This window comes from Megalops cyprinoides, chromosome 5 (assembly GCF_013368585.1).
Source record: "Megalops cyprinoides isolate fMegCyp1 chromosome 5, fMegCyp1.pri, whole genome shotgun sequence".
Taxonomy (NCBI): domain Eukaryota; kingdom Metazoa; phylum Chordata; class Actinopteri; order Elopiformes; family Megalopidae; genus Megalops; species Megalops cyprinoides.
Window position 1 is genome coordinate 36,674,489 of NC_050587.1, and position 23,991 is coordinate 36,698,479.

The 23,991-nt window shown below is 42.5% G+C and overlaps 1 protein-coding gene across 1 annotated transcript; it reads left to right on the forward strand.

The window, feature by feature from the left end:
* The first annotated feature begins 21,522 nt into the window (after positions 1–21,522).
* LOC118777568 (myosin light chain 4-like) lies at positions 21,523–22,412 on the forward strand. Its single transcript, XM_036528645.1, has one exon. The coding sequence runs from the start codon at positions 21,633–21,635 to the stop codon at positions 22,245–22,247; it is 615 nt and encodes a 204-aa protein (XP_036384538.1). The 5' UTR covers positions 21,523–21,632; the 3' UTR covers positions 22,248–22,412.
* Positions 22,413–23,991: the final 1,579 nt, after the last annotated feature.

Consider the following 23,991-nt stretch of genomic DNA (forward strand, 5'->3'; position numbering starts at 1 on the left):
TCTCTCTCTCTCTCTCTCTCTCTCTCTTTCTCTGTGTCTCTTTCTCTTTCACCGGCTAACAACGAACAAAATGTGATCGTGTGGTTTTATAGGAACTCGGCATTACAGACAGCAAACCCATTTACATTCGGTCTTGGAGATGCACAGAATTCGTGCAAAAAAAAAAAAAATATGAAGACATACTGCTGAATTGGTTCACAGCAGCTGACTTGGGGAAAAATATGATTAGGAATAATTTCCTCTCCGTATACTCTTTCAGTGTCAAATTCCCCTGGCATCATATTTGGGTCTCATTTAAGCCAAACTAAGGGAGATTTATTGCACGCGCGTATGAGTACGTGTGTACTGCAAATGTACTCTTTTTCTCATTCTGCACACGGTCCTCTGACTGAAGGAAGTGTGCGACAAATGGGAGCGGTGATGTAAATCACCGACACACGCAATCCCTCTGCCACGATTATCTTATCAATCATATGATGTCAGACAGTTATGGCAATTCTGCTTAAGATGGTCCAGCTCACTCTTCCACTCCTTTACTGGCGGGAAACAAAAAAATAAAAAAAAACCTGCTGTACATGACATAAGAATGTACCGACCAATGAAAAATACACGCTTCAGTTTTATGTTGTGTTATATATGTATCCCGTGGATTGGAATTCACTCAACTGACAAATGAATCTGTTGTAGGAACCATTGTGTGTGAGCTATGATGCCTGGGGATGGTTTTAGAGTGGGCGTTAAGCAAAGAAACAAAATAGTAAATGCATTCCTTGAGTGAGTTTATGGGATGTTATGGCAGTATGAAAAATACCCAGAGGGGTACAGTAGATAACACTAAATTTATACACAACCACTGTTCCCTTTCACTTGTCATTCTTTGGCTTTCCTGTTGAGACTAGTATGAGGCCAGAAGTCATTATTTGCTAGATGTGAAATAGAAGAAGAACTCAGATGAAGAGAGTTACCAGGTAATGCTGTTCAACTGCAGTTTGATTACCAGCCTGAAAGGTTACATCAAGTCACCGTATCTAAACCTCCAATGGGTAATCACATGAAATGGCTCCATCATTTTGACTTTCTTGGTATTCATGTGAGTTAACATAATAATAATAATAATAATAATAATAATAATAATAATAATAATGGTACTAAACATATGATAAGTTATAAGCACCTACTATGGAACTTGCATGTAAAACATTGTCTGTGCTCTTTTGGACAATGAGCTCACTAATTTAGATCGAGCTGTATTTTTGTTAAACCCCACATATCGTTCTTGCTGTAATTTGTTTGTTTTAAGGACAGCTAACTGAGCAGCCCCCTCAATCAATCCTAATTTGCTTAACAGCCACGTTCAACAGAAACACTGCTGGTTGTAAGAATGTTTGCTATTCAAATAATATATTCAGACTACTGTGTAATTAAAGGTAGTTTTGTCTCTTGCTGTTCCAAGCAGGGCATGGGAGGAGCTTAGCAGAAACAAAGTCTCTGTGTTAATTCACTTAGCTTTTTTTGTGGGTGTGTAGTTTGACATGTCAATCTGAACTTTACCCTGTGATTGCAGTCAGTAACCCCAGTTGCATTAGATACAAATTGCTTTAAACAACACCCAGTTAGCATTATCAGTGGGAGCAGGCATGTGATGAATATTCATAAACAGCATCTTCTTTCTCTAAAAAAGGATGATCATTCATTTAAAAAAAGGATAGTGGCTTATTTTTTTGTTTGTGATTTCAAATGCATTCCATGTCCTCAAAAAATCTTATTGTTTTCAAGACCTTTTTTAAGCTTGCCTCTCGTGGCCTTTTTAAAATAGCTTCCCATACGATGACATTCAGACAGTGGTCTCAGTTTGCATGTGTCTCTATTGTTGGCTGGTCCTGCCAGACAGGAACCGACCATGAAATTGCCGGTCCTGTAACTTATCTGGTGCTATTTATTCTGTGACGGAGGCAGGGGTGAAGTTCACGCTCCGCGGTAGTCTGACTTAATGACATGCCGTACGGTCATAGGATGCACAATTGTATTCATTGTGAATTACCTCCGTCACGCTTTTTACATTCACACTGTTTGTAGGAAAAAAAAACCTGGCAGATTTCGCCTCTCGATTCTTCAGTCCCCTGAAGAATCAAATGTATCACAGTCCCTACATTGTAGCGCAACAAGCTGCAGCTGGTTTACTGCAAAGGTGTGAATGCTGGGAAATGCTTATAAGCCATTCTCCGTCTCTCTTTAGCATGTTGCCGGTTTTCTGGTGATGCACGGTGGGCATTGTTGTGTCGTCCCTCCCCTATTGACTTGGGAAGGGTCAGAGGTCACATTTCCTATGGTGAAGAGACACACACTCCCTGACAAATAGGGAGCCTCTTGCTTGTCTCTTGCCCCTACATGCATTGTCTGCGTGTGCCACAGACCACTGATGAAAAAAGCGGTTTATGTCTGCTAATGAGACGGCAGCTCTTTTTTTGTAGGTTTACTTAACACTTCATCTCTCAGAGAAGGACCTAACCTCAGTTGCCCGATGTTTACTCTGGAGGGCAAGCGAAACTCTAACCAGACAGACACCTGTTCGTTGCCCACAGCTCTGAGTCAGAGCGTAAGATCAGAGCCTGTCTGAGCTGGCTTCACAGACGCTCGGCTCGAGAACAGCTGAGTATGAGTGTGTGTGTGTGTGTGTGTGTGTGTGTGTGTGTGTGTGTGTGTGTGCGTGCCATGCGGGCGTCCGCTGATGACTCCTGATTCGCAAGCCAGCGACACCCCACCACCGATGAGTAAACGCTCAGACAGCTGCGATCCCTGACTAACAGGCTCTAGTCGAGCGACAAAGTGGCCAGAGACATAAAAGGACAGTCACCGACGGCCGTTCTCACAACAAGAACCACATCAGGGACTTTCAGACTCTGCGTCTGAATGGCACCACAGTATGGAGGGTTTTAAAAAGAAAGAGAGAGAGAGAGAGAGAGAGAAGAGAGATACACACTTAACACTGAATTCTACAAGTTCTTCCAGTTCTCAGATCTTCAAATTTTCAGGTAGATATTTAAAATAGAAAACACATCAGATGTGCATGAACAGGTATGTTTATAAGATAACAAGCTACATTTGATCTAGTGAAATCAAAAGGAAACAGGCTACTGACATCTTGAGTACAAGGCTGGGGAGTGTCATTTAAATAGTTTTAAATACTGGTTATTCAAATTCATAAATAAATAAATAAAGCAGCAGATGTCTGCTTACAGACTTAGCTGCCAGCAAGTTTAGGATAACTTCAAGGGCAATATCTCCATTTCTGCATGTGTGCCTCGATTGTCTCCAATGCCCAAAAAAATGAAACAAGACCGACAGCGATGGAAGAACTGTAAAAGATGAGCATGTGAAACAGCCCTCTGAAGACAAAATCCAAATGGAGGAGTCATTACGGTGATTGGTCGTGAAGCAGAAGCTAATGACTCTTAGCCATGAAAGCGTACTTTTCACCCGGCCTGCTGAAATTTCCAGTCTCCCCTTGAAGATTTACAGTATTAATTTTGATCACGGAGACAAGGGACGTAAAAGGCAAGCCCCATTGGTTGCAAGTGGACGAATAGTTTAAAAAAAAAATGGAGAATTTTGTCAACCCACATTAACAACTGTACACTGTGGGGTTAATCTATGTCTTTTGCCAAAAAGATTAATGATCAGATCTTTTGAATTGAACTGGTAACGAGTGTAAGACAATTAGGGATCCACATTAAAATACATTGAAATCCCATCCTGACACCTATCTGCCGAATCCATCTTGCTAACTGACAATAGCGGCAATCTGCAAACCACATTATATGTGCTAATAGAACTTCTTAAGGTTAAAAAAGGAGGAAGAAACTGTTAATTGTTAATGTTAATTTAAACTGTAATACACAATGTATCATCTTTCCAGATCACTGGGAGATGCACAGAGCGATTATGGCACTTATTTGTTGTGTAATGCAGTATTAGCCCATTTATCTAAAAACACCAAAAGCAGCATGTTTGCATTATTTGGGCCATGGTTACCCACCTGCTTCACAGTACCAGTTACAAATGCATGTGATTGAACAGGACATTATAGCAGTGCAAGCACATGTAAGCATGAAACTGAACCACAGCAAAGCTTGGGCTGTCCCTATTACAGGGGCAACCTTAATACATAAATAAAGTACATAAAATGAATGAATGGATGAATGATTTAATTAACAAGGTTTATATTTGTCCTGCATAATAACAGTTAAGTACCTCTTAAATTTGATATTGCTCTTTATTGTGCTACTGCTAGTTTGCCAATGACCATGTTGATTGAAAAAAGGACTTTATCCACAACAGCAGGCTGCCGGTGGCGAAAACCCAAGAGAACAGTGTACTGTACCTTCAACCTTCTATTCCCAAAACCCTAGCGAGAGAATTAATACCGTTGGCTGCAGCTGACTTGAAGAGGACTCAGCTAATAGCTATGCTGGTGCCTAACAACTAAATTCATTGCCTGTGCTGGCTTCGCTCCATCATTAATGCTGGGACACATTTACAGAGGCGTTGCTTTTATTCTAGAACTCAGACTCAGAGGTTTGAATTTTTTTTTTTTTTTTTTGAAAATGAACTGCCGCCAAACAGCTGGTCCTGCCACCCTCCAGCTCACCACCCAATCAATTCAACTGTGTTCCCCGGAATGTTCCCTGTGTTCCTGCCATTTCAGCCTCCTCGCCCCTGCTTATTAATTACAACCATTTTTTTCATTTTATAAGAGCATAAAACCATGATAAAAGCAGGCCATTCACCTCACCCTGGCCCACCATTTTTCTGTATTCAAAGGTAATAACAAATACATCATTTCCAGTACTTAAAACAATTTAAAAAGCTACAGAAACAAAGAAATCAATGAGTAATCAATTAAAAGCATACTATTACTACTGCTACTGCTACTGCTACTACTACTACTACTACTAATAATAATAATAATAATAATAATAATAATATTTAAGACAAAGATGAAACAATAATAAAAGTGAATCCAACACTAAATAGTGAGAAAAATGTAATAAAAATGAAGGTATATCAAGAGTGAGACAGTCACTGTGTCCAGTTTGTTCATTATCTCCATTTCTCTCCACAGTTCAGTAGTCAGTACATTCTGTGCTGTTCTCTGGTACTCTCACAGGCCCTCCACTTACCGCCACGTACCTGACAGCGTTTTAAACATGTGAGTGTAATAAAAGAAGACTATTTTTTAATAGATCTATGCCCCTCGGATCCCATCGACTGCACAATCCATCTTTATACGTGGAGTGTGTGTAATGGAGAGAAAGGTCACTGATTGGAGCTTACTGCACCGCACTGCCGATGCTGACGCTGTGCGCCCGATCGCCGGCGCCCCACGCGGGATTAGATAACAGGAGCACCTGAGCGCGACCGCCAGAGAAGGGCACCAAGGATGGGTGGCTGCAGCGACCACTCCGCCGCAGGTCGCTCCTGTTGTGAAGAGCAATTGGATTTCAGGGTTCAGAGTTTTTTTTTTTTTTTTTTTTCCCCGAGTTGGATTTATAGAGTAATCATACTAAAAACGAGTGATGAGAGATCAGGACTTTATGGACCCTAAAATGGGAGGAGCCATCACGTGCTGTCAGTGACCCAATGATTTGTGCAAATGAGAACAATTTTGCCAAGGACAGCAATTTGTTTCTGATTGGCTGATATGAAGCGGTGATTGACAGCACACAGTAGTCCTGCCCATTATGACACCTCGGTGTCCCGTCGTCCCTAGTAACACATAGCGTGGTGATTTTCAACAGACACTGTCGGTGATTGTTCAGCAGTGTCTACCAGTCCCTCGGAAATGGGGCGATCTCCATCCCCGTTTCCCCGAAGTGTTGGCTGACCTTTCTGGAGGCACCAGTGTGTGTCTTTATATGTGTGTTCGCACCCATCAGAAATCCATAGAGCCACCAGAGTAGGTGCACATTGCCTTCCAGGGTGTGCAATTACAGCCACCTCAAAGAGAGCACATATTTATTTATTTTTTAAAATGGTGGGTCCCATTTTCTCCAACCAAAGCATGACGTTAGCTTTAAGTCAAGTCAATAATAAAATGGATCACTGGCAGACTAAATAAGTGAGCATAACAAATATACAAATAATCCATGGATGAATGAATGAATGAAAGAATGGACAAGTGAATAAATGAACAAACAAATAAGCACTGTGTAAGGATCCAGTCATTAATCACTGCGAGACTCAGACATGTGCCAATGGTCAACGCACCCCACAGAGAGATGTCACTTCTAATGTGAGTCAACAAAAGACACAGGTCATGTTTGAGGTTGTCTAGCTGCGGGCGTCATTCCGCACAGATTCACTGACCTTCAAACGACCTGGACGGCCCATCCTATTCACTATCCACAACCACATCAGCCCATCCTGAAGCGTGCAGATTGGCGGATCTGCGCGAAATTGTTGTGCGAAATTGTCGCCCCGCCTCCGGACATTGTAGCTGTAGACACTATTGGCCCACATATCTGGTCTCACGTCTTAGTGGCGGGTCACCGTGGAGACCGGAACGCAATCAGAAGGTTAACGCATTGCCGTGCAGCTGGTTCTTATTCCACTGCAGACCTCGTTCTGTGGGGGTGGAATATCACTGTTACGACTGCAGAATATGTTCTACGGGAGGGGCACAGGAGGTGATATTAATATACTCAGGATTAGATGGAACACAGTATGTTGACCTCATTCAGGCTATTTTAATCAAATTTCAAATTTCTCCGGCTCTGGCTTAAGTTCTGTCTGCTCTTGCCGTCTGACTCGAGGTTGAATTATGAGGCAGAGGACCGAAAGCAGACAGTGTTTTTTTTTTTTTTAATAACGCACACAAATACCATTGGAAATTGCTTTTGTCTCCTATCCTTCAGGAAGCATCCGCAAAGCTCTCTCTCCCTGGAGTCTTCCCAAAGGCATGAAATGTTCTGTCATTCACACACCATCCTGCTAATCCAGTACCTCCCCATTCTCCCCAATTGGATTCCTACTTGCCGCAAATAAGCAGATTAGACAACATCAGAGATCAGGGTAATGGAATTTCATCTCATTTAATAAACATCCATTTCTAATTGAATAGATTTTGTTTTGCCTGGAAAGAAAAAAAAAGAAAAACGAGGAAAGAAAAAAAAAAGTCTAGATCGGTCGGAAGACTGGAATAAATATGTGGCCATTATTGTCTTAATCGGAGATTAAAGTAATACGGCTCATATGGTTTATGGAGATAATTTAATTCTGCTGAAACTCGCTCCCCACCTGACCCCACTAACTCCCCCCCCCCCCCCTTTTTCCACATAAACTAATTCAAACTAGAGGCCAATGGAATTAGGCAGTCACAGTGACGGAAGCACAGAGTTTAACATCGAGCTTCAGCTCATTTTAATGCTATGCTGGATCTGCGTCTCATCTCCCCTCATTCTCTCCCTCTTTATTTGTCCACTTGTTTCTCACTATTGCATCGATCCCAGCTGTTCCATGAGTACACCAATTAATTCAACACAATTTAAATCAGATAATAAGAGACGAAAAAGTAATTAATCCTCAACAAACAGTTGGTGGACCCAGGGGGGTCCTGCCAAGGTCCTGCTGATTTTATTTTATTGAATCTAAATGGAAAAGAATGTTTCATGCACCTACGCGCACGTGCACACACACACACACACACACATACACACTACAATTTCTGTTTTCTTGCATCCAAAGTCTTCCCTCAACTTTTACCTTCCATATTTTGTTACTGAACTGAGGCATCCTGTGTCATGTATGTGTCATCCTAAATCACCAGTTCTAGATTGCAGACCTTTGTTTTCACACAGAGAGGCTGGAATGTATTTGTGAGCGCGATGGAATTTTGCAGCTGTGAAAGTGGATGGCATACTGACCGGACATCCCGGAGAATGCAGAGAATTACGGCTCTGCCAGCCAAAGATGAAGGAGCTGGAGACAGAGGGATCGGATCGCCCTCATATTTTCGACTAATTCCACGCATTAAACCGCAACAAAGAAATGCAACTCGGGCCTGGTTATTTTTGGTCTCTGCCGAGTGGCGTCCGTATGCTCTTTGTTTTTTTGCGTTTGTTGTTTTGCCAAAGCCACTGAGAAAAGGATTCGCCGAAACCCCAGGCATTCCAGACACGTGGATCCAGCAGGTGTTAAATGTAGCAAAAAAGCTCCCAATCAAATGTAAAAACAGTCACAGGAAATCAACACGTGTGTCAAACACACATTATGCAGCACGACTGACAACTTAATAAAGACACACCAAATTCAACGAAAAGTCACAATGCAAGCCTTAATAGTACACTATTGATCAAAAACAAATGTGGCCTACTGCTGACAGCAAATATTAATAAAACTACTCTCCCAGCTGCTATCCTTAAAGCAAATCGGAGCTATATGATAAAAAAGGAAGACAGCTATACAGGGATTCCCACAAGGACTAAATAAATTTATGTAACTTTTTCATGCATTTATTTTTAAATTTTAAACATGTATGAGAAATTCCACTATTGCACTATGCATGTGGAACATTTGATAAGGATAATTCATCGAGTAAGCCAGGGCAATCAGAGGCTGTGCGAACTTCCAGTCACACTGTATATCACACAGAGGCCTATTTCTGTTGTGCGTCCTTAGAGCCTTTGAAAAGCACTTAGTTTATTAGAAAAGTTGGTTACCTTGGGAAATTTCGATCAAAGCCGAAACAGCAATTAAGCAATACCGAAGCATAATTTGATTTGGCTTTCAGTCTGATCCGTTTGAACCAGCTGCAGTTGGGACATCAAATGCATGCTGATTGGAATATCAGGCTTTTATGAAATCAGCTTTAAAATAAGACCGGCAACAACAGCAGCCATAATAGAAATGATACTGTATGTGTGCCCAGCCTTTCAAAGGGAGTCATCTGAAGCTATGAGGAAGAGTTAACTAAAGTAACGGTATCACGAACGACAGCAAGTCAACTTCCTCGGTTCCTTCCTGAGGATAGCCATTGCGGAGGAACCATATGCAATCAGAAATAGACAGTGAGAGCAGCCGACAGATATGTCTGGTTCAGATTTGCTCGGCTTAGAGGTTGGGGGTAAAAACAAATCCAATCTGGCTGGAAAGAAAAGCACCCGCTAAGCCTGGAGAGACTCCTTTATAAAGCTGTGCGCTAGAGGGAGAAACAGGTAGAGGGAATTTGCCGCCATCCCCATAGCCGTGCATGGACCGCATCAGAAATAGATCCACCGACCAGTGGGAGACAGAGCTGTAAGACCAGCTTGCAGCCAGAGACAAGGAAGGCTTGAGCGACGTGGAAACTTCCTCGTCTCTCCCACTCTGACTGCCCTGCTAGGCCGCAGTGTGTGTGTGTGTGTGTGTCGGGGGGGGGAGGTGGTTGTGGTGTGGTGTAGCGGGGTGGCCGTGGGGAAGGAGTCATTCTTATTATTAGCAGGGGTGAATGCCTCGGGGCAGGGCCAGTGACGTGTAGCATTTCCAGACTGTCATCGCCCCTCTGTTGTCCTGGCCGGACCGAGGGGACACGACACCCCCGGAGATCTCCAGAGAGGGGGGTTTATTTACGGTGAGCAAGGCTGTAAAACGGGACGGACCCGCGGTGAAAATGAACGGCACCTTTCACTTGTGCGCGTAAATCAGACGTGTTGATGATGTTAAGGAAAGGGTCGGCCGTGGGGTTATGAGAAGAGAATAGAGAATGGGTTCTCTTGTTAAGGGTCCAATAGAGTAAAGCAGATGCTTTATTATAAATCTAAAAAAATCCTCCCCATATTAATTCAACTCCATATTACAAAGAAGTAACATTTTACCGTATAAAATCATTTCATTGCACTGCCATGCCTGAGTAGTCTGGGAGTTTGTTTGTTCTTCTTCTTATCATTAGTAATAGTATTGTGCATATCATTACTTGAACATGATTGTGTCTATATTCAGTGAAGTAATATACTTAGTAATATAGAAGTATGCTCAACAATAATACGATAATACTCTAAAATAATGCTTTACAATATTGCAATATTATACAACCTGCATTCTTTCATTAGTTCAAATGGTAAAATACAACCATTAAGATTATAAAACCAAGAGCAGGCAAGAGGATTGGCTATTTAAATGTACTTTGGACATTCACACAATCATTGCTGTCCATATGATCCTGTTTTTTTTTTCTTTTTTTGAGCCATGAACATGCCTTTTTTCATTTAAGTTGTACAAATCATTTTTGGTTGCCATGGCAGTTGTGTCTACGACAGTTTAAGATGCACAACATGCCTTTTCTTGTTTTCCGCATTTCTGAAAAAGAAACGCTGAGCCAAATCAAAACCATTCAGACGATCCGTTCAGCGCTGTCATTTCCTAGCTGACAAATAACCCTCAGAAATGATTCAGCAAATTGAGTTACCCCCTTCCCCAGACCTCAAAGCAGCGCTGGTTACCGCATCTCCACTTTTTGTCACTGTTTGTGCGCAGGGCAATGCTGTTATCATTTCCGAGGTTTCATTTCGCCTCTCGATTTCCCCAGCTGCGCGCTTAACGCCGTTATCGTTGCGGCCAGGCCAGGCCGGCTCGCTCGGAGGCAGCGGAGCCAGCGCCCTGCCGAGGTTTGCGGCTGAAGGTTGATCTCGCCTCCTCCTGTCAGGTAGTCGCTTTTGTGCCGCATCCCGCCTGCCTATCTTAATACCGAAGCGCTGCGAATAGCAGGAGAAACAATGCAGAAACGGAATGAAAGCTGAACGAACAGGGGCGATACGGCTCCTATCTCCGTGAGTCAAACAGAAGAGAGTCCCAAAAGGACAACAGTGAGGGCCTCTCCTGCCCTGGGCTTCACAGAAACACTGTAAGGAATCAGCTGTTTTCCAAAACTTTGCCAGCATTCCTTTACACCTATACATACTGCAATGAATCATAAAAGCATACGCCGCATGTACCCCAAACCAGGAAATGGGATGTATTACATTTCATTTCTGGATTCAATGAAAAAAATGTATGGAAATAAATAAATGTGTGTGTGTGTGTGTGTGTGTGTTTGAATACTTGTGTACACCTCATGAAAGCAAAGTTCTGATGTTTTCTGTCACTTCAGACACATGCCAGCTTATGAAAGACAGGAAGATAACTATTTATAGAAATGTAGAAATCTAGCAGCTTGCATGGAACCGCGTGAACCGCGTGGTTGCAACTTCATTTTGTTCAGTTACGATCATTTAAACCCCTAACGGTCAAAACTGCATCACTTAGTAGTTACCCCAGTGTGATGTTAGGGGAAAGCCAGAGCCCTATAGAGAAGAGGAAAAAAAAAAAACATTTTCCTTCACCAATAACAATCACAAAGTAATTTTCTGGCTCCGGCTGAGCATAGTTTGGCCCAAGTAAAGAGTTCCAGCTCTCGAAAAGCCTGGAGGAAGCTGGCGTACCAGAACAAAGGGATTATCAGACATTACTGTCAAGGTTACAAAGCGCAGTTTACTGTTGCACCATGAGGTTCCCCTTTTCAAAGCCAAGTCATCAAGGATTCAAGAAGGGCTGTGGGGGTGTGTGTGTGTGTGTGTGGGGGGGGTATGAGTTCTAATGTCAGCTACAGTACACAAAGAAAAACAGGACACAGAGACTGAGTTCAGAGCACACTTCAGTCAAGGTCACCTTACGTGCTGTTCAGTATTTTGTCATTGTTTTTTTTTCTCCTTCCCTCTCACAAACTGCCACTTGGCTACCGCACCAGAATCCAATCTCAAAACTCCCGGTAGACAGGTATCCAACTCAGCCACCGTCTGACAGCCTAACGCGCTCCAATTTTCCCAATTTATGTGGGTCATTTTTAATTGGACTTTTTTCTTCTCTCAGATCTGTAAAGTAGGTTAGTGTACCTGATGCCCAAATTCTGGCTGTACAACATCAAACCATGTTTTCTCAGTCTGAAATGGACAAAGTAGGGACTATTAAATAACACATCACAGGTCACTATATTCAATATTTATCAATAGTCAGTTGATCCCCAACAATATATTTTGGAGCTGTAAAATGGAGATGGAAACAGAAAATTAAACACAAGTCCCCACTTGTGGGAATTTCAGTAAATTGAGTAAGTACAAAATGGCTGCCACCAGCCTTGAACACCAATATGTCTTGCAAAATCGCTGTCACACTGAAAATGACCAGCAAGCTCTTAACTCTTCTTTTAAAGTAAACCTTTTTTGAACCACTCAAGTTGTTATATACAACAGCAGGTAAGGCTGTATGCACCCCTACATGCTTGCTGCCTAAATTTCAAAAGAAACAAAAAAATTCATGTCCCTCAGAGCACCGTTTCCAAATGATGTCATCTGAAATTCAACGCGCCCGCAAGCAGTTCTGACTGGTTCCGAGCGCAAGGCGAAAAAGAATCACGAAACAACTCCCCTCCTTCCAGACTCCACCTCTTTATCACACTCTGTACTGTATTATGTTTTGATTAATTTTGAATTGGTTGCTGTGCTTCAGTAGACTGTGAAATGTATTTTTCTTTTTGTAATTTTTCAATTTCTTCTGTTGCGAATAGGAGGTGAGTTAGGGAGACAGCAGGAATGGAATATGTGGATGTGGATTGTATAATTAAGGAGTCCCGGCATTAACGCCACCACCTTGCCGCCTGTACTTTATCATTCACACTCTTAATTACGTTGTTTACACAGAGCCAGTATTTTTCGTCTGGAGAATGGGTTCAAATCACAGCCTCTCCTTCATTATGAAGGCATACCCGTGTGTGAAAACAGTCATATTATTCCTCGGAAGCATAAAGGTGCAACACTGTATTTTAAGAAATTTATTCCGCAACAGATAGCACAGCTCACTTAATATTCTCTCTCTCTCTCTCTCTCTCTCTCCAACACACACACACAGTGTGTATATACTCTTTAATCTGACTTTTCAAGACTTTATCCTGTTTACTTGTTAATTTATATTTAAAAAGCTGCTCAGATCCTTAGGAATTCAAAGTCAGGGGTTGGTAGTGCTCCACTTCGCATCTAACAAAACCCCCCTAGCCCTTCAAAACTGATGATATACCATGGGTTTTTAAAAATGGATCTTTTAAAAATGGATCCATAGTTGGTTCAACTTAAGGTTAGCTATTTTGCTACATGAGAGACAGAAGTAGAGAGAGAGAGAAAGAATTTACTTAATAAAGGAAGACCTGAACAGCATCCAAAAGTGGGCAGATACCTGGAAGATGGCATTCAATTTAGCTAAATGTAAAGTCTTGCACGTGGGAAATAAGAACCTTCATGGGGGGGGAAAAACTAGAATGTGCTCAATTTGAAAAAGACTTGGGAGTAATAGTTGACCCAAGCTTAACAGGATCTAGGCAGTGTGCTGTAGCAGCAATAAAGGCCAACAGGATGCTGGGATATATAGCCAAAAGTATTGATTATAAACCTAAGGAGGTTATATTGAAATCGTACAAGGCTCTAGTCAGACCTCACTTGGAATACTGTGTGCAGTTCTGGGCACCACACTATAAGAAAGATATTGAGGTTCTCGAAAAAGTTCAAAGAAGGGCAACTAAATTAGTTCCTGGCATGAAATATAAAAGTTACGAAGAAAGACTCGAGTCACTTAACCTATTTAGACTTAGCGAGAGGATACTTAGGGGTGATTTAATAGAGGCTTTTAAATTCATAAAAGGACTTAAAGTGAACTACAATACATTTTTTAGGGTGAGTTCAGTCTGTAGAACAAGGAGACATAAATGGAAACTAGTTAAGTGTAAGTTCCGCACTGATATAAGGAAGTATTATTTTTACACAAAGAGTTATCAATACGTGGAATAGGTTGCCAGGTCATGTAGTTGACGCAGACCCTTGCTGTGTTCAAGTCCAGACTTGATGCAGTATTGGATACTTTCTAATAGTAATGGCGAGCTTAGTTGCGCCGAATGGCCTGTTCTCCTCATATGTTCTTATATGTTCTTATTTAAGTTTTATTAATTACACAAAATAGTCATTCCCAAGCTTGATATGATAATGTTACTATAGTATCATTCCTAACATTATTTAATGGTGCTTTTGACTAAGCTAGCTAAGAAGCAGATGACTGTAATAACTTCCAATGACCTGTAACCTGGGCTCTGACTAAATGCATCCCACGAGCTATATTCAGGCCATCCCAGCCACAGAATAGCCCCTAGGACTACAGTACAGATTAAGTCTAACCTCGGAGCACTTTGTACTTGACTTGAGAGAAAGTGTCCATGAAAAAAAAAAACAGACTTTGAGCAGGCTTTTTTTTCTCTCTTTACAATGAATTAAACCTAATAATAAAAACATACTGTGGTCAGATTGAATCTGTGTCTAGTTTATTTTAATTGAAGCTATAGTCATGCCATTTCCACATACCGACTTTAGGTACATTGCCTGGTGTGATTTCTGTACCCTCAGATTAACGTGATCATTGCTTATTTGTGCACTTTTATTGAATCATTTGAAACCATGATCATCTTCATGCACCAAGCTGTGTTCACAAATATTTTACTTCAACCTGCCGAAATGCTGAAGACATGGTCTTCTGTATGTTCTGTACACTACCCAGGAACTGACTTCCATGGTTTATTTCAAGACATTGATGAATGGTTAAACTTCAAACTGCATGAGTTCTTATTTTCGACCAGCAGTGTTTTCCTTTCGCAAGTGAGATAGAAACACACAAATATAAAATGACATTTTATTGACAAATTGGTCTCCTGGAGAAACTGATATTTCTGGCATTGTGTCAGCCATATTTTATTCACGTCTGTGCTCCTTTCAAAAAGTAGTCTGTGCATTCATCTCCTCAGTTTCAAAAGCAAATAATTTCAGAGAACAATACTGACAGTAATACTTTTCAGATCATAAAATTTACTTATGCGTGTGTGTGCGTGTGTGTGTGTGTGTGTGTATGTGTGTGCGTGTGTATGTGTGTGTGTGTATGTGGAGAAAGAGATAGAGAGAGAGAGCTGACTTCAGACTTAACAAGCACAAGCACACAAACACAAGTCCTGTACTTGCCTGGGTTTTGCAGGACACTGAGACTCCTAAAGCACAGAGATTACGACAGAGGTTATAACTACATTTTGCTGTTGGATTCATTTATTTGAATTGCAGGGGCACTTTCTACTTTATGTACAGTTGTGGGGCAACAGTTCTGTAGTTGGTCATAAGTAGACATACAGTTCTCACATGAAATGTGAGACAATTAATTAAAAAAAAATAATTAATATATTTTTTTTTAATTCATTATTATATTATTTATTATTATAAATATTCATTTGTGTTCCGATTTATACATTAAAGAGGTTCATTTGAACATCTGCCCATCACAAGGACTGAAGTCTCTAATTTGTTTCTAAAGGTCAAAGGTCAAAGGGCATGGCAGGTAAATTGGAAAGTGGAAGTGGAGGGCAGGGCAGATAAAGTTTGAGACATGGCATGTGTTGACCATCCAGGACTACAACTGAGCCAGAGGGGGACGATTGCTGTGATCCCTCAGACTTCTGCATCACTCCCTGGGACATCTGTGGAACAGGCGTCCGGAGCCAGGCGGTCTTTTATTAGACCAAGACTCCTTTATCACGGGTAGAAATGTCAGCCACACCGCCAGCGATGTTAGCCTCCGCAAACCCCTCCTCCCCCACCCTCTCCCTGAACCCTCCAGAGCCTTGAGCCACGGCCAGGCCCCCCGGTCTCATTCCGGCCTTATCTCTGGGCTTAAGAGCTCTCGTCCCAACCGCACCACTTGCACGAGGGACCAAAAAAAAATACCCTTTGCGTCACAATGGGAGTGCCGCGGAGAGGCTACGCCATTCAGGCATGTTAAAAGATTTTTATTTTTTACCCAAGGTGACCCTACAGCAGTTTTGGCCCCCTTTCCTCTGGTATGCTACTTGTTGTTGTGAATGACTGGCATTCCATTTCACTCCCTTTAACTGGCCCTATGATAGGACGTGAATTCAGTAATGTTTTCATGAGAGAGGAATGCCAGCTTCTCCCTCTATCCTGGGCAAAGTGGAAATGGATGAGAGGACACAGTCTATTGATTCAAATGCCTTCCAAGCAGCAGAACCCATCCCTGTCGTATTGCTGAAGAAGCATCCGCAGGGCTCATCAGAGCCGCAGCCCCTCGGCAACGCTGATTGCTGTATTTGCTGCATTCACCGCATCACTCTGGCCAACACACTAATGGCAGTGAATGCGACGCCGGTCTCCGTTCCGGAACACGCTCTCCTGCATCACATGATCAGCTCCATTACTTTTTTTTTTTCCTCCTCCATTAAAACTCATTCCTTCCCACGCCAACACGCGGGATGTTCAATGATAATGTGGAAAGCAGCGAGCATACAATATTTATGAAGACACAAATGCAGTTTCTCCCCCCCACCTAAAACGGCCGTTGTTTCCACAAGATCGGCTGGCGAAGGTCAGCAAACAGTGACAGCACGGTGGAGACATGCTATCAATTATGTTGAATGTCTAGCGCCCTGCTCCACCTGGAATATAGCATTTCCCTTGCCAGCAGGTTCCAGGAAACATCATTTGCCAACATGGCCTCCTATGTTATGGTGAAAGAGGTAAAAAAAAGCTGGAAGTTTTTACAAGCTATGACTATGAGCTCCGCTAGTCACTATGAACCCAGGATTTATTACATAGCTTTTAATGTAGGTTATTTTATTGATTAATGTTATGGACCAAATGTCCAGAAATCAATGTAGCATCTTTTTTTCCTCTTCATCTTTTTATGATTGATGACATATTCTGATGAGGGCAAGCTCTTGATTTACAGAAAATATTAAATTTTACCAGATCTGATATCGTACAACCGTATCGGCTTCCATCGTATCGCTTTCCTCCATCTCAGTAACGATCCTTGCCTCACACGCATGGAGTCAAACACATGCACGTCGTACACACATACCGACATCGATGAACGATCGGGCCTGTAACATTCCATGTCAATGTTTTGCAAATATCTGAAATCGATGCCTATCCCAGCCCACGCACCCGAAAGAGGTTGTCTCTCCGGGGTCTCCACAGAAGGCAAAGGAGCTGTCAGCTGTGCTAGCCGCCAGGCGAGTTCAAAAAAGCGAAGAGCAAGGAAGGTATCGGTTTCAAGGGGAAGCTGGCGCCACCGGCTCGAATGTCCCCTCCACTCCAACCGTGAAAGATTGAGAAGGAATCGCATGATCTATTGCGGTGGAAGGTAATGGATAACATCATCTTAAAATGCCACGCCGCGGCCGCTCCCAACCCAAGTGATGAATGGAGTTGCGTGCGTAAAATGAAAGTGGCCGCGACAGATTAAAATCACAGCCCAGTCCAGATCGTCCAATGTAAACGGAACCGACTCGGCTGATTAATTTATCATCTCTCCCAGTTGCAGAAAATTATCAAGGAGTTATTCAAGACCAACCTTAATGGGGGGAGAGGGGGTGGATGGGTGTCAGGTTTTTGTTTGGGATAGGTGATGTTTAGCAGGGGATACAAATGAGACACCACCAGAGCCAGACGAGCCTGTCGAAAAGTGTCATTGACAGGCTGTGACTGCTCGCTCTACAGAGGTTACTGCCTGCTTTTGTGACCCTCATAACCTTGGAGACCACATTCGTATTATATTTCACACACACACACACACACACACACACACACACACACACACACACACACACACACACACACACACACACACAACACAAACACATATGCCTGCACATGCATGCCCAAACACAACCGAGCATGCAAACACATGCTAACACACTGTATCAGTTCATGAAATTGAATGTCAAATGGGTGGCAGTGTAGCATAGTGGTTAAGGCGCAGGACTCGTAACTGAAAGGTTGCCGGTTCGATCCCTGCTGGGACACTGCTGCTGTACCCTTGGGCAAGGTACTTAACCCACAATTGCCTCAGTAAATATCCAGCTGTATAAATGGATAACATTGTAAAGAACTGTAACCTATGTAAGTCGCTTTGGATAAAAGCGTCTGCCAAATGAATAAATGTAAATGTAAAGAAAGATGCCCAAATTCCATTCAATAACACACGTCATTGAGAAAAAAACAGTCAATCAAATTCATCCATGGCATCATTGTCTCCTTCAAACTGCTGGGTTTGCTGAAAACTAAAAGCAACAGCAACAACTTTATTATATTAACTATGACAACGACAGCAGCCGTATGTATATATTTAGCCTAAAGCCACCATCCATTTCACTGAATAGTCCAGCAGATGTGCTTGGCTGAGCATTGATTAACTTCTGCAGTTGCTGAACTATTCATAAGTGCCCCATACTCTTCTTAATGTATTTTAATCTCTCTTCGTTATTGCATTCTCTTTGCAATCTGACAGATCTGAATGTAAACAAAGCCTCTGTAGTTTTCCCATTAGAAAATAGATATTTATGAACCCTGTAAGCTGAAGTGAAGTGCTCTTACGGGAAGTCTGCGCGACTGTATAATAGCAAAAGTGTTGGAATCCGCACTTCAGCTTGTTTTGCTAGAAAGCGTGTTGAGCAGTGGGAACCTTCTGTAACAACACTGTCTCACATTAAAGTCGACGTTCCACACGAAATAACGCAACGCGAAAAGGCGGCGCCCGCCGGCCAGTATCCACCGATGTCTAATGGAGCGCTTTGAACTGAAAGGTGTTTAATTTCTTGTCTCTGACAAGCGTTATTATTGGAGATAAAGGCAGAAACGCGTCAACTGCATTAGCGGGGACCGCTTCGCGCACATCACTTAAACGGATGCAGTTTAAAAAAAAGAATAAAAAGTTATTAAAAGAGAGAGGCTCCTGGGATTTAAATGATTAAAGCATACCAATTTAAGTCTATTTCTGGCAGGTGGCAGACAAAGTCACCCTCTTTAAAACTTAAGAGTGGAAGAGTTTAAGACGCAGCGTACTGTAAGTACTACCGCGTCGTGTTCTATTTTTAACACGCGGTGGGAAAAATGATCAGAATCATCTCTGGCAAAATGAGTGTTGTCACTACATCACGGGGAGTCCGCCTTCCTGTTAATTAGACTAACATATGGTACAGTTATAACGGAACAATGTTACTCTCACTCAGATGCATAGACGTAAAGATGACGAGGAAACAGAGATGGAAAATTTTTAATTATCGAATCGTGACAGCCATAAAAAGAGCTGAAAAACGGAACGTGTGACAACGAAAAAAATGTTTTTTTTTGTTTATATCACCATCATCACTGATACAGGCACCATTTTTAACACAGTTTTAAAGATGTTGGGCGTGACAAAATCGCCTTTATAGCAACAGACATCTGTTTTCAATTATTTAATCAAGTAATTAAGTTGCTCATGACAAGCATGCTGACAAAAATTTAAAGGGATATAATGTTTTAAGGGAGAACTGGGAGCCTAGCCACTCTGTCATAGTGATGTTTAAAAGGTCACCTTGAAATAACAGCATGGTGTATCTGTGGTCATGTGACCAGTGGCCAGGGAGACATTTCCAAAATATTGAATTTGGTCATAGCACTCGACTCCATGGGTGAAATTCACTTCCCTTCCCCTCAGCGTAAATTCATTAGGTCAACACCTGTTTGGTGGTGGTAGTGGTACTGCAGAGGTCTGTATTTAAGGAGTGTCTGAAGTTCTGGGTGGCATGGATTACATTTTTCAAAAGTTAATGAATGAGAAATTCTCAATTAGCAAATGAAAATGGGCAGTTTGTGATCCTGTAACTCGGCAGCTTCTGGAAGCTTTTTTTAAAAAAAAAAAAAAAAAAAAAAAACTTAATGCTTGTAGAGAGGTGAAATGCAGTGTTTGAGATGCTAAGATTAAAATGATGTCTGATTATAGTACGGGGCACGTTTATGGGCTGCCGGTAATGACGTTTATAGGAAGATGCGAGGATCTAAATACCTCACCGCCAGTCTTCGCTAAGATTCAGACGTTCGTTCCGGTCTTTGCTGGCTGTTTAATCAGTGTTTTCTCAGTCGCGGCTTAATTTAGCTCTGGCTGGGTTGTTCAGCTGTTCTGCTCAGACAAAGACTGGAAACTCTGACAAATTTACTGCTTCCAAAGCTCAACCCTTGATGGTTCAAAGTAGTAGTGTTACACAGCATCTTATGCATCAAATTCAAGCTCTAGGTGAAACTACAAGCTGTCTCTTCTGAGACTGCCAACCAGATACATTATTCTTTAATTGAAACTGAGGGATTTTTTTTTTTTTTTTTTTTTTTTACTTTTCCATGAATGAGCATGACAGTGATTTAAGCAACAGACAGAGAAGGAAAGAGAAGGAATTTGTTTTTTTTCCATTCATTCAAAGCTTTTGATTGTTTGTCTAGCACCTAGAAAATCATGCACACAGAATATGCTGACTCGTATGCACAACCAGGCTTGTAGAACACATCTCAATCCTCAGGTGGCATTGGCATGAATTCTATATTTCAATTTTGAGCCCTACATCAGCAATCAGATGTTTTGCAACAAATGCAAAATAGATAAATAAATGCTCACACTCAGCACAGAGAGCTCCTTTTCTCTTACTGATATTTTGTGTCATTTTAATCTTTATTTTCTGGGAAATTTTGTTTATTTTTAGGGTATATTTGCGATGTGCTGTTTTCTGCTGTGTTTGTGTTCTTTCGTACTCTCATTCTTGGCACGGGAGAGCATTAACTTTCCTATACCATTGTGGGGTATGGTGGGATCTAATGCAGCTCTCAGAGCTATATATGAAAAATGCACCATTCGAAACAGTTGGTCCCCTTTTGTTCTCAGCCTGATATAATGCAAAAAAGCAATTAAATATGCTCCTGCTTCCGACAAATCAATATACTAATTAATGCTGAGCTGTGAACCACAACATGAAAATTCTACACGCCCTCTGCTCCAACTTGTTTCTCAGACTATTAAAAGACCTCACTTTTTAAAGTTCTTAGATGAAAAGAAAGGGATTGTGTGTGCATGCATATGTGTGTGTGTGTGTGTGTGTGTGTGTGTGTGTAATATACACACAATTGCACTGTTTCTTTCTATTCATCTGCCGTTATATGTATCTTAAATAATTACTAATATGCAATATGGCCTTTGATTCAACATTATCACTATAAAGAAAACTCAAGGCTCATTTTTTATGTCTATTTTTACATTGGAAAATTTCTTTCATGTGCAAACGCAGTGGCAACGTACTCAGAAAAGGGAAAGTGGCTGCTTTGCACTACATTACAAAGGGCAGACCTTTTCCTCCCCCTTCCAACTTTGCATTCACATTTCAGGCTACTTCATCCAGGACCGGAGCTGCTAATGGCATCCTAGAGGCCTGTCAGCTAGCTGATAGCAGCTGATGACAATGCGACATTGTCACGTCATGGGCAAGGCAGGTCTATTTCAAGGTTCTTCCTTTTATAGTATGACATAGCTATTGTTTGTCTAGCTGATCTCTCCTCCCTAGCTGGGATGATATAAAAGCTTTAGGAAGACTCTTCCAGTCCACGCTTTGCACTGCTGTCCTCCAAGCGCGCACACACACACACAGACACGCGCACACACACACACCCACCCGTGTGCACAAAGGCAGGCACCTAATATCGGCCCTCCTTCAGAGGCTCCACATCGCGATGGCACCCAAGAAAGTCGAAGCCAAGAAGCCCGAGCCCAAAAAGCCAGAGCCCAAAAAGGAGGCAGCAGCGGCCCCGGCACCTAAGCCCGCCGCCGCCCCTGAGCCTCTCCCCGAGCCCCCGAAGGAGCCCGACTTCGACCCCAAGAGCATCACCATCGAGTACACGGCCGACCAGATCGAGGAGTTCAAGGAGGCGTTCACCCTCTTCGACCGGACGCCCACGGGCGAGATGAAGATCACCTACGCCCAGTGCGGGGACGTGATGCGGGCCCTGGGTCAGAACCCCACCAACGCCGACGTGCTGAAGGTCCTGGGGAAGCCGCGCCCGGAGGACATGAGCACCAAGATGCTGGACTTCGAGACCTTCTTGCCCATGCTCCAGCACATCTCCCGCTCCAAGGACCAGGGCAACTTCGAGGACTTCGTGGAGGGGCTGCGGGTTTTCGACAAGGAGGGCAACGGCACCATCATGGGGGCGGAGCTCCGGCACGTCCTGGCCACGCTGGGCGAGAGGATGACAGAGGACGAGGTGGACCGGCTCATGGCCGGGCAGGAGGACGCCAACGGCTGCATCAACTACGCCTCCTTCGTCAAGCACATCCTGTCAGGGTGAGAAAGGGACACCTCCTCCGGAGATTACATTTAAACATTTTTTTTCCCAAATTTTACATCGCAGTTCTTTTCTCTGGCCCCACAACTGTTTGTTTTCAATACCAGAACCCGCCTCCAAACTTTGCCCACACAGAGCATGTCCTTGAAAGTTCTATTGATTTTCTTTTGTTCTGAGCAGCTGGCTACCTCTGTGATTCCTGTGCAATGGAAAAACCTGGTAGTGTGTCTCTGTCTGTCTGTGTCAGGACTGTTTGAAATGGGTGCATTACCATGAAATAAAGTAATGGCTTTGCAAAAACGGAATTTACATTTATTTCACTGTCAAAATATGAATTGAAAAACAATGTGGCATTTTCTAGTGTTACTGTAACCCCATACTTGGCACAAAATCTTAGTTACTGTATGAATGCCAGGAGATCAAAGCTGCAGATAATTATTGTGTCCTTAGATTGGTATGATTGTTTGAAACAGTGATTCTTTTAAAGAAGCAGATTGTTTCTGTAACAGTTATGACATGGCTGCCAGGCTTTCCTGATGAGACATGTTGCCAGATTTGTCACCCCAGCAGCACTGTGTGAAATTGCACTGAAGTTGTGCAAGAGAACACTCCCACAGAGCAGATTCAGTACAGAAATCTCCCTCTATTTGCAGGTAAACAGGACAGAAATTATAGGATTGTTAGAGCAGAGAAAATGGTTTCATGCACAAGTGAATAAATTAATGTTTGAATGCATGCACATAAATAAGCCATAACACTAGTCAAATTCTTCTACACTAGACTACAAACAAGCGATAAAAAGAATAAATAATTTTGCAGTCCATTCAAGATTTTCCAGTTATGTCTGTACATCTTTGATCAAAAACATTTTCAGGGATCCTCTCCACCATTTCTCATGTTTTGTTACATTTTCACCAAATGCTCTTTTGTCTGTCATTTCCCTTCAGGATTTAGCCGTTTGCATGATATCCTCATAGTGTTTCATCTGTTTAAAATCAGCAGTTTCTTATGCCTTCTTCTTGGGGCATTTATGTGGGCCTCTACATCACGGACTACGGAAAAGGTAATTTGTTCAGGACAATACACAACAAAACAAGTTATTTCTGTGGTATTAAAACGCAGATACCGAAGGCCCTTTTAAAATACAGAAATATGAATTCCGCAGGGATTCTGCATATAATTGTTGGTGCTTAAAATACCTGCCGATTATGATGTATGAATGCACGTCCGCACCCACCTCCCTGAGGTCCAGGGGAGACATTAATCAGCACAGAGCTCAGATATTTCCAACCAGTTCACAGAACATTTATCTTTCCCAGCGCAAAGTTTGAGAAATGAAAACTCAGATATTTTCGGTAAGTTTGTTCAGGATATAAAGAGTAATGACCTTGTGGTGTTTACTCCTTTATCCACTGCAGTAGGCTGCTGACACATGGTTCCCACACGCACATACACGCAGTATTGCATTGTCATACACCTCCACGGTTCTGACCTTCGGTGGCAGGGCCATTTCAAGGGGCCCATGCCGTCTGCGATTGGGTCACAGCCAGCCCTGATTGAAAACGCACCCCCGGTCATCAATGAGACAGGTGATAAAACACGGCCACCTCCCAAACCCGGGACGTCCAGCGTGTAACGGGCGGTCAGCCTAATTGAGGTCAGGTGGGCTGAGAACGTGGCTCTTGCGTTCCCGCGCATGTGACGAAGAGGTGTCAGGCCTCGGGTGTCTCTCAGTCTGTCCCACTGA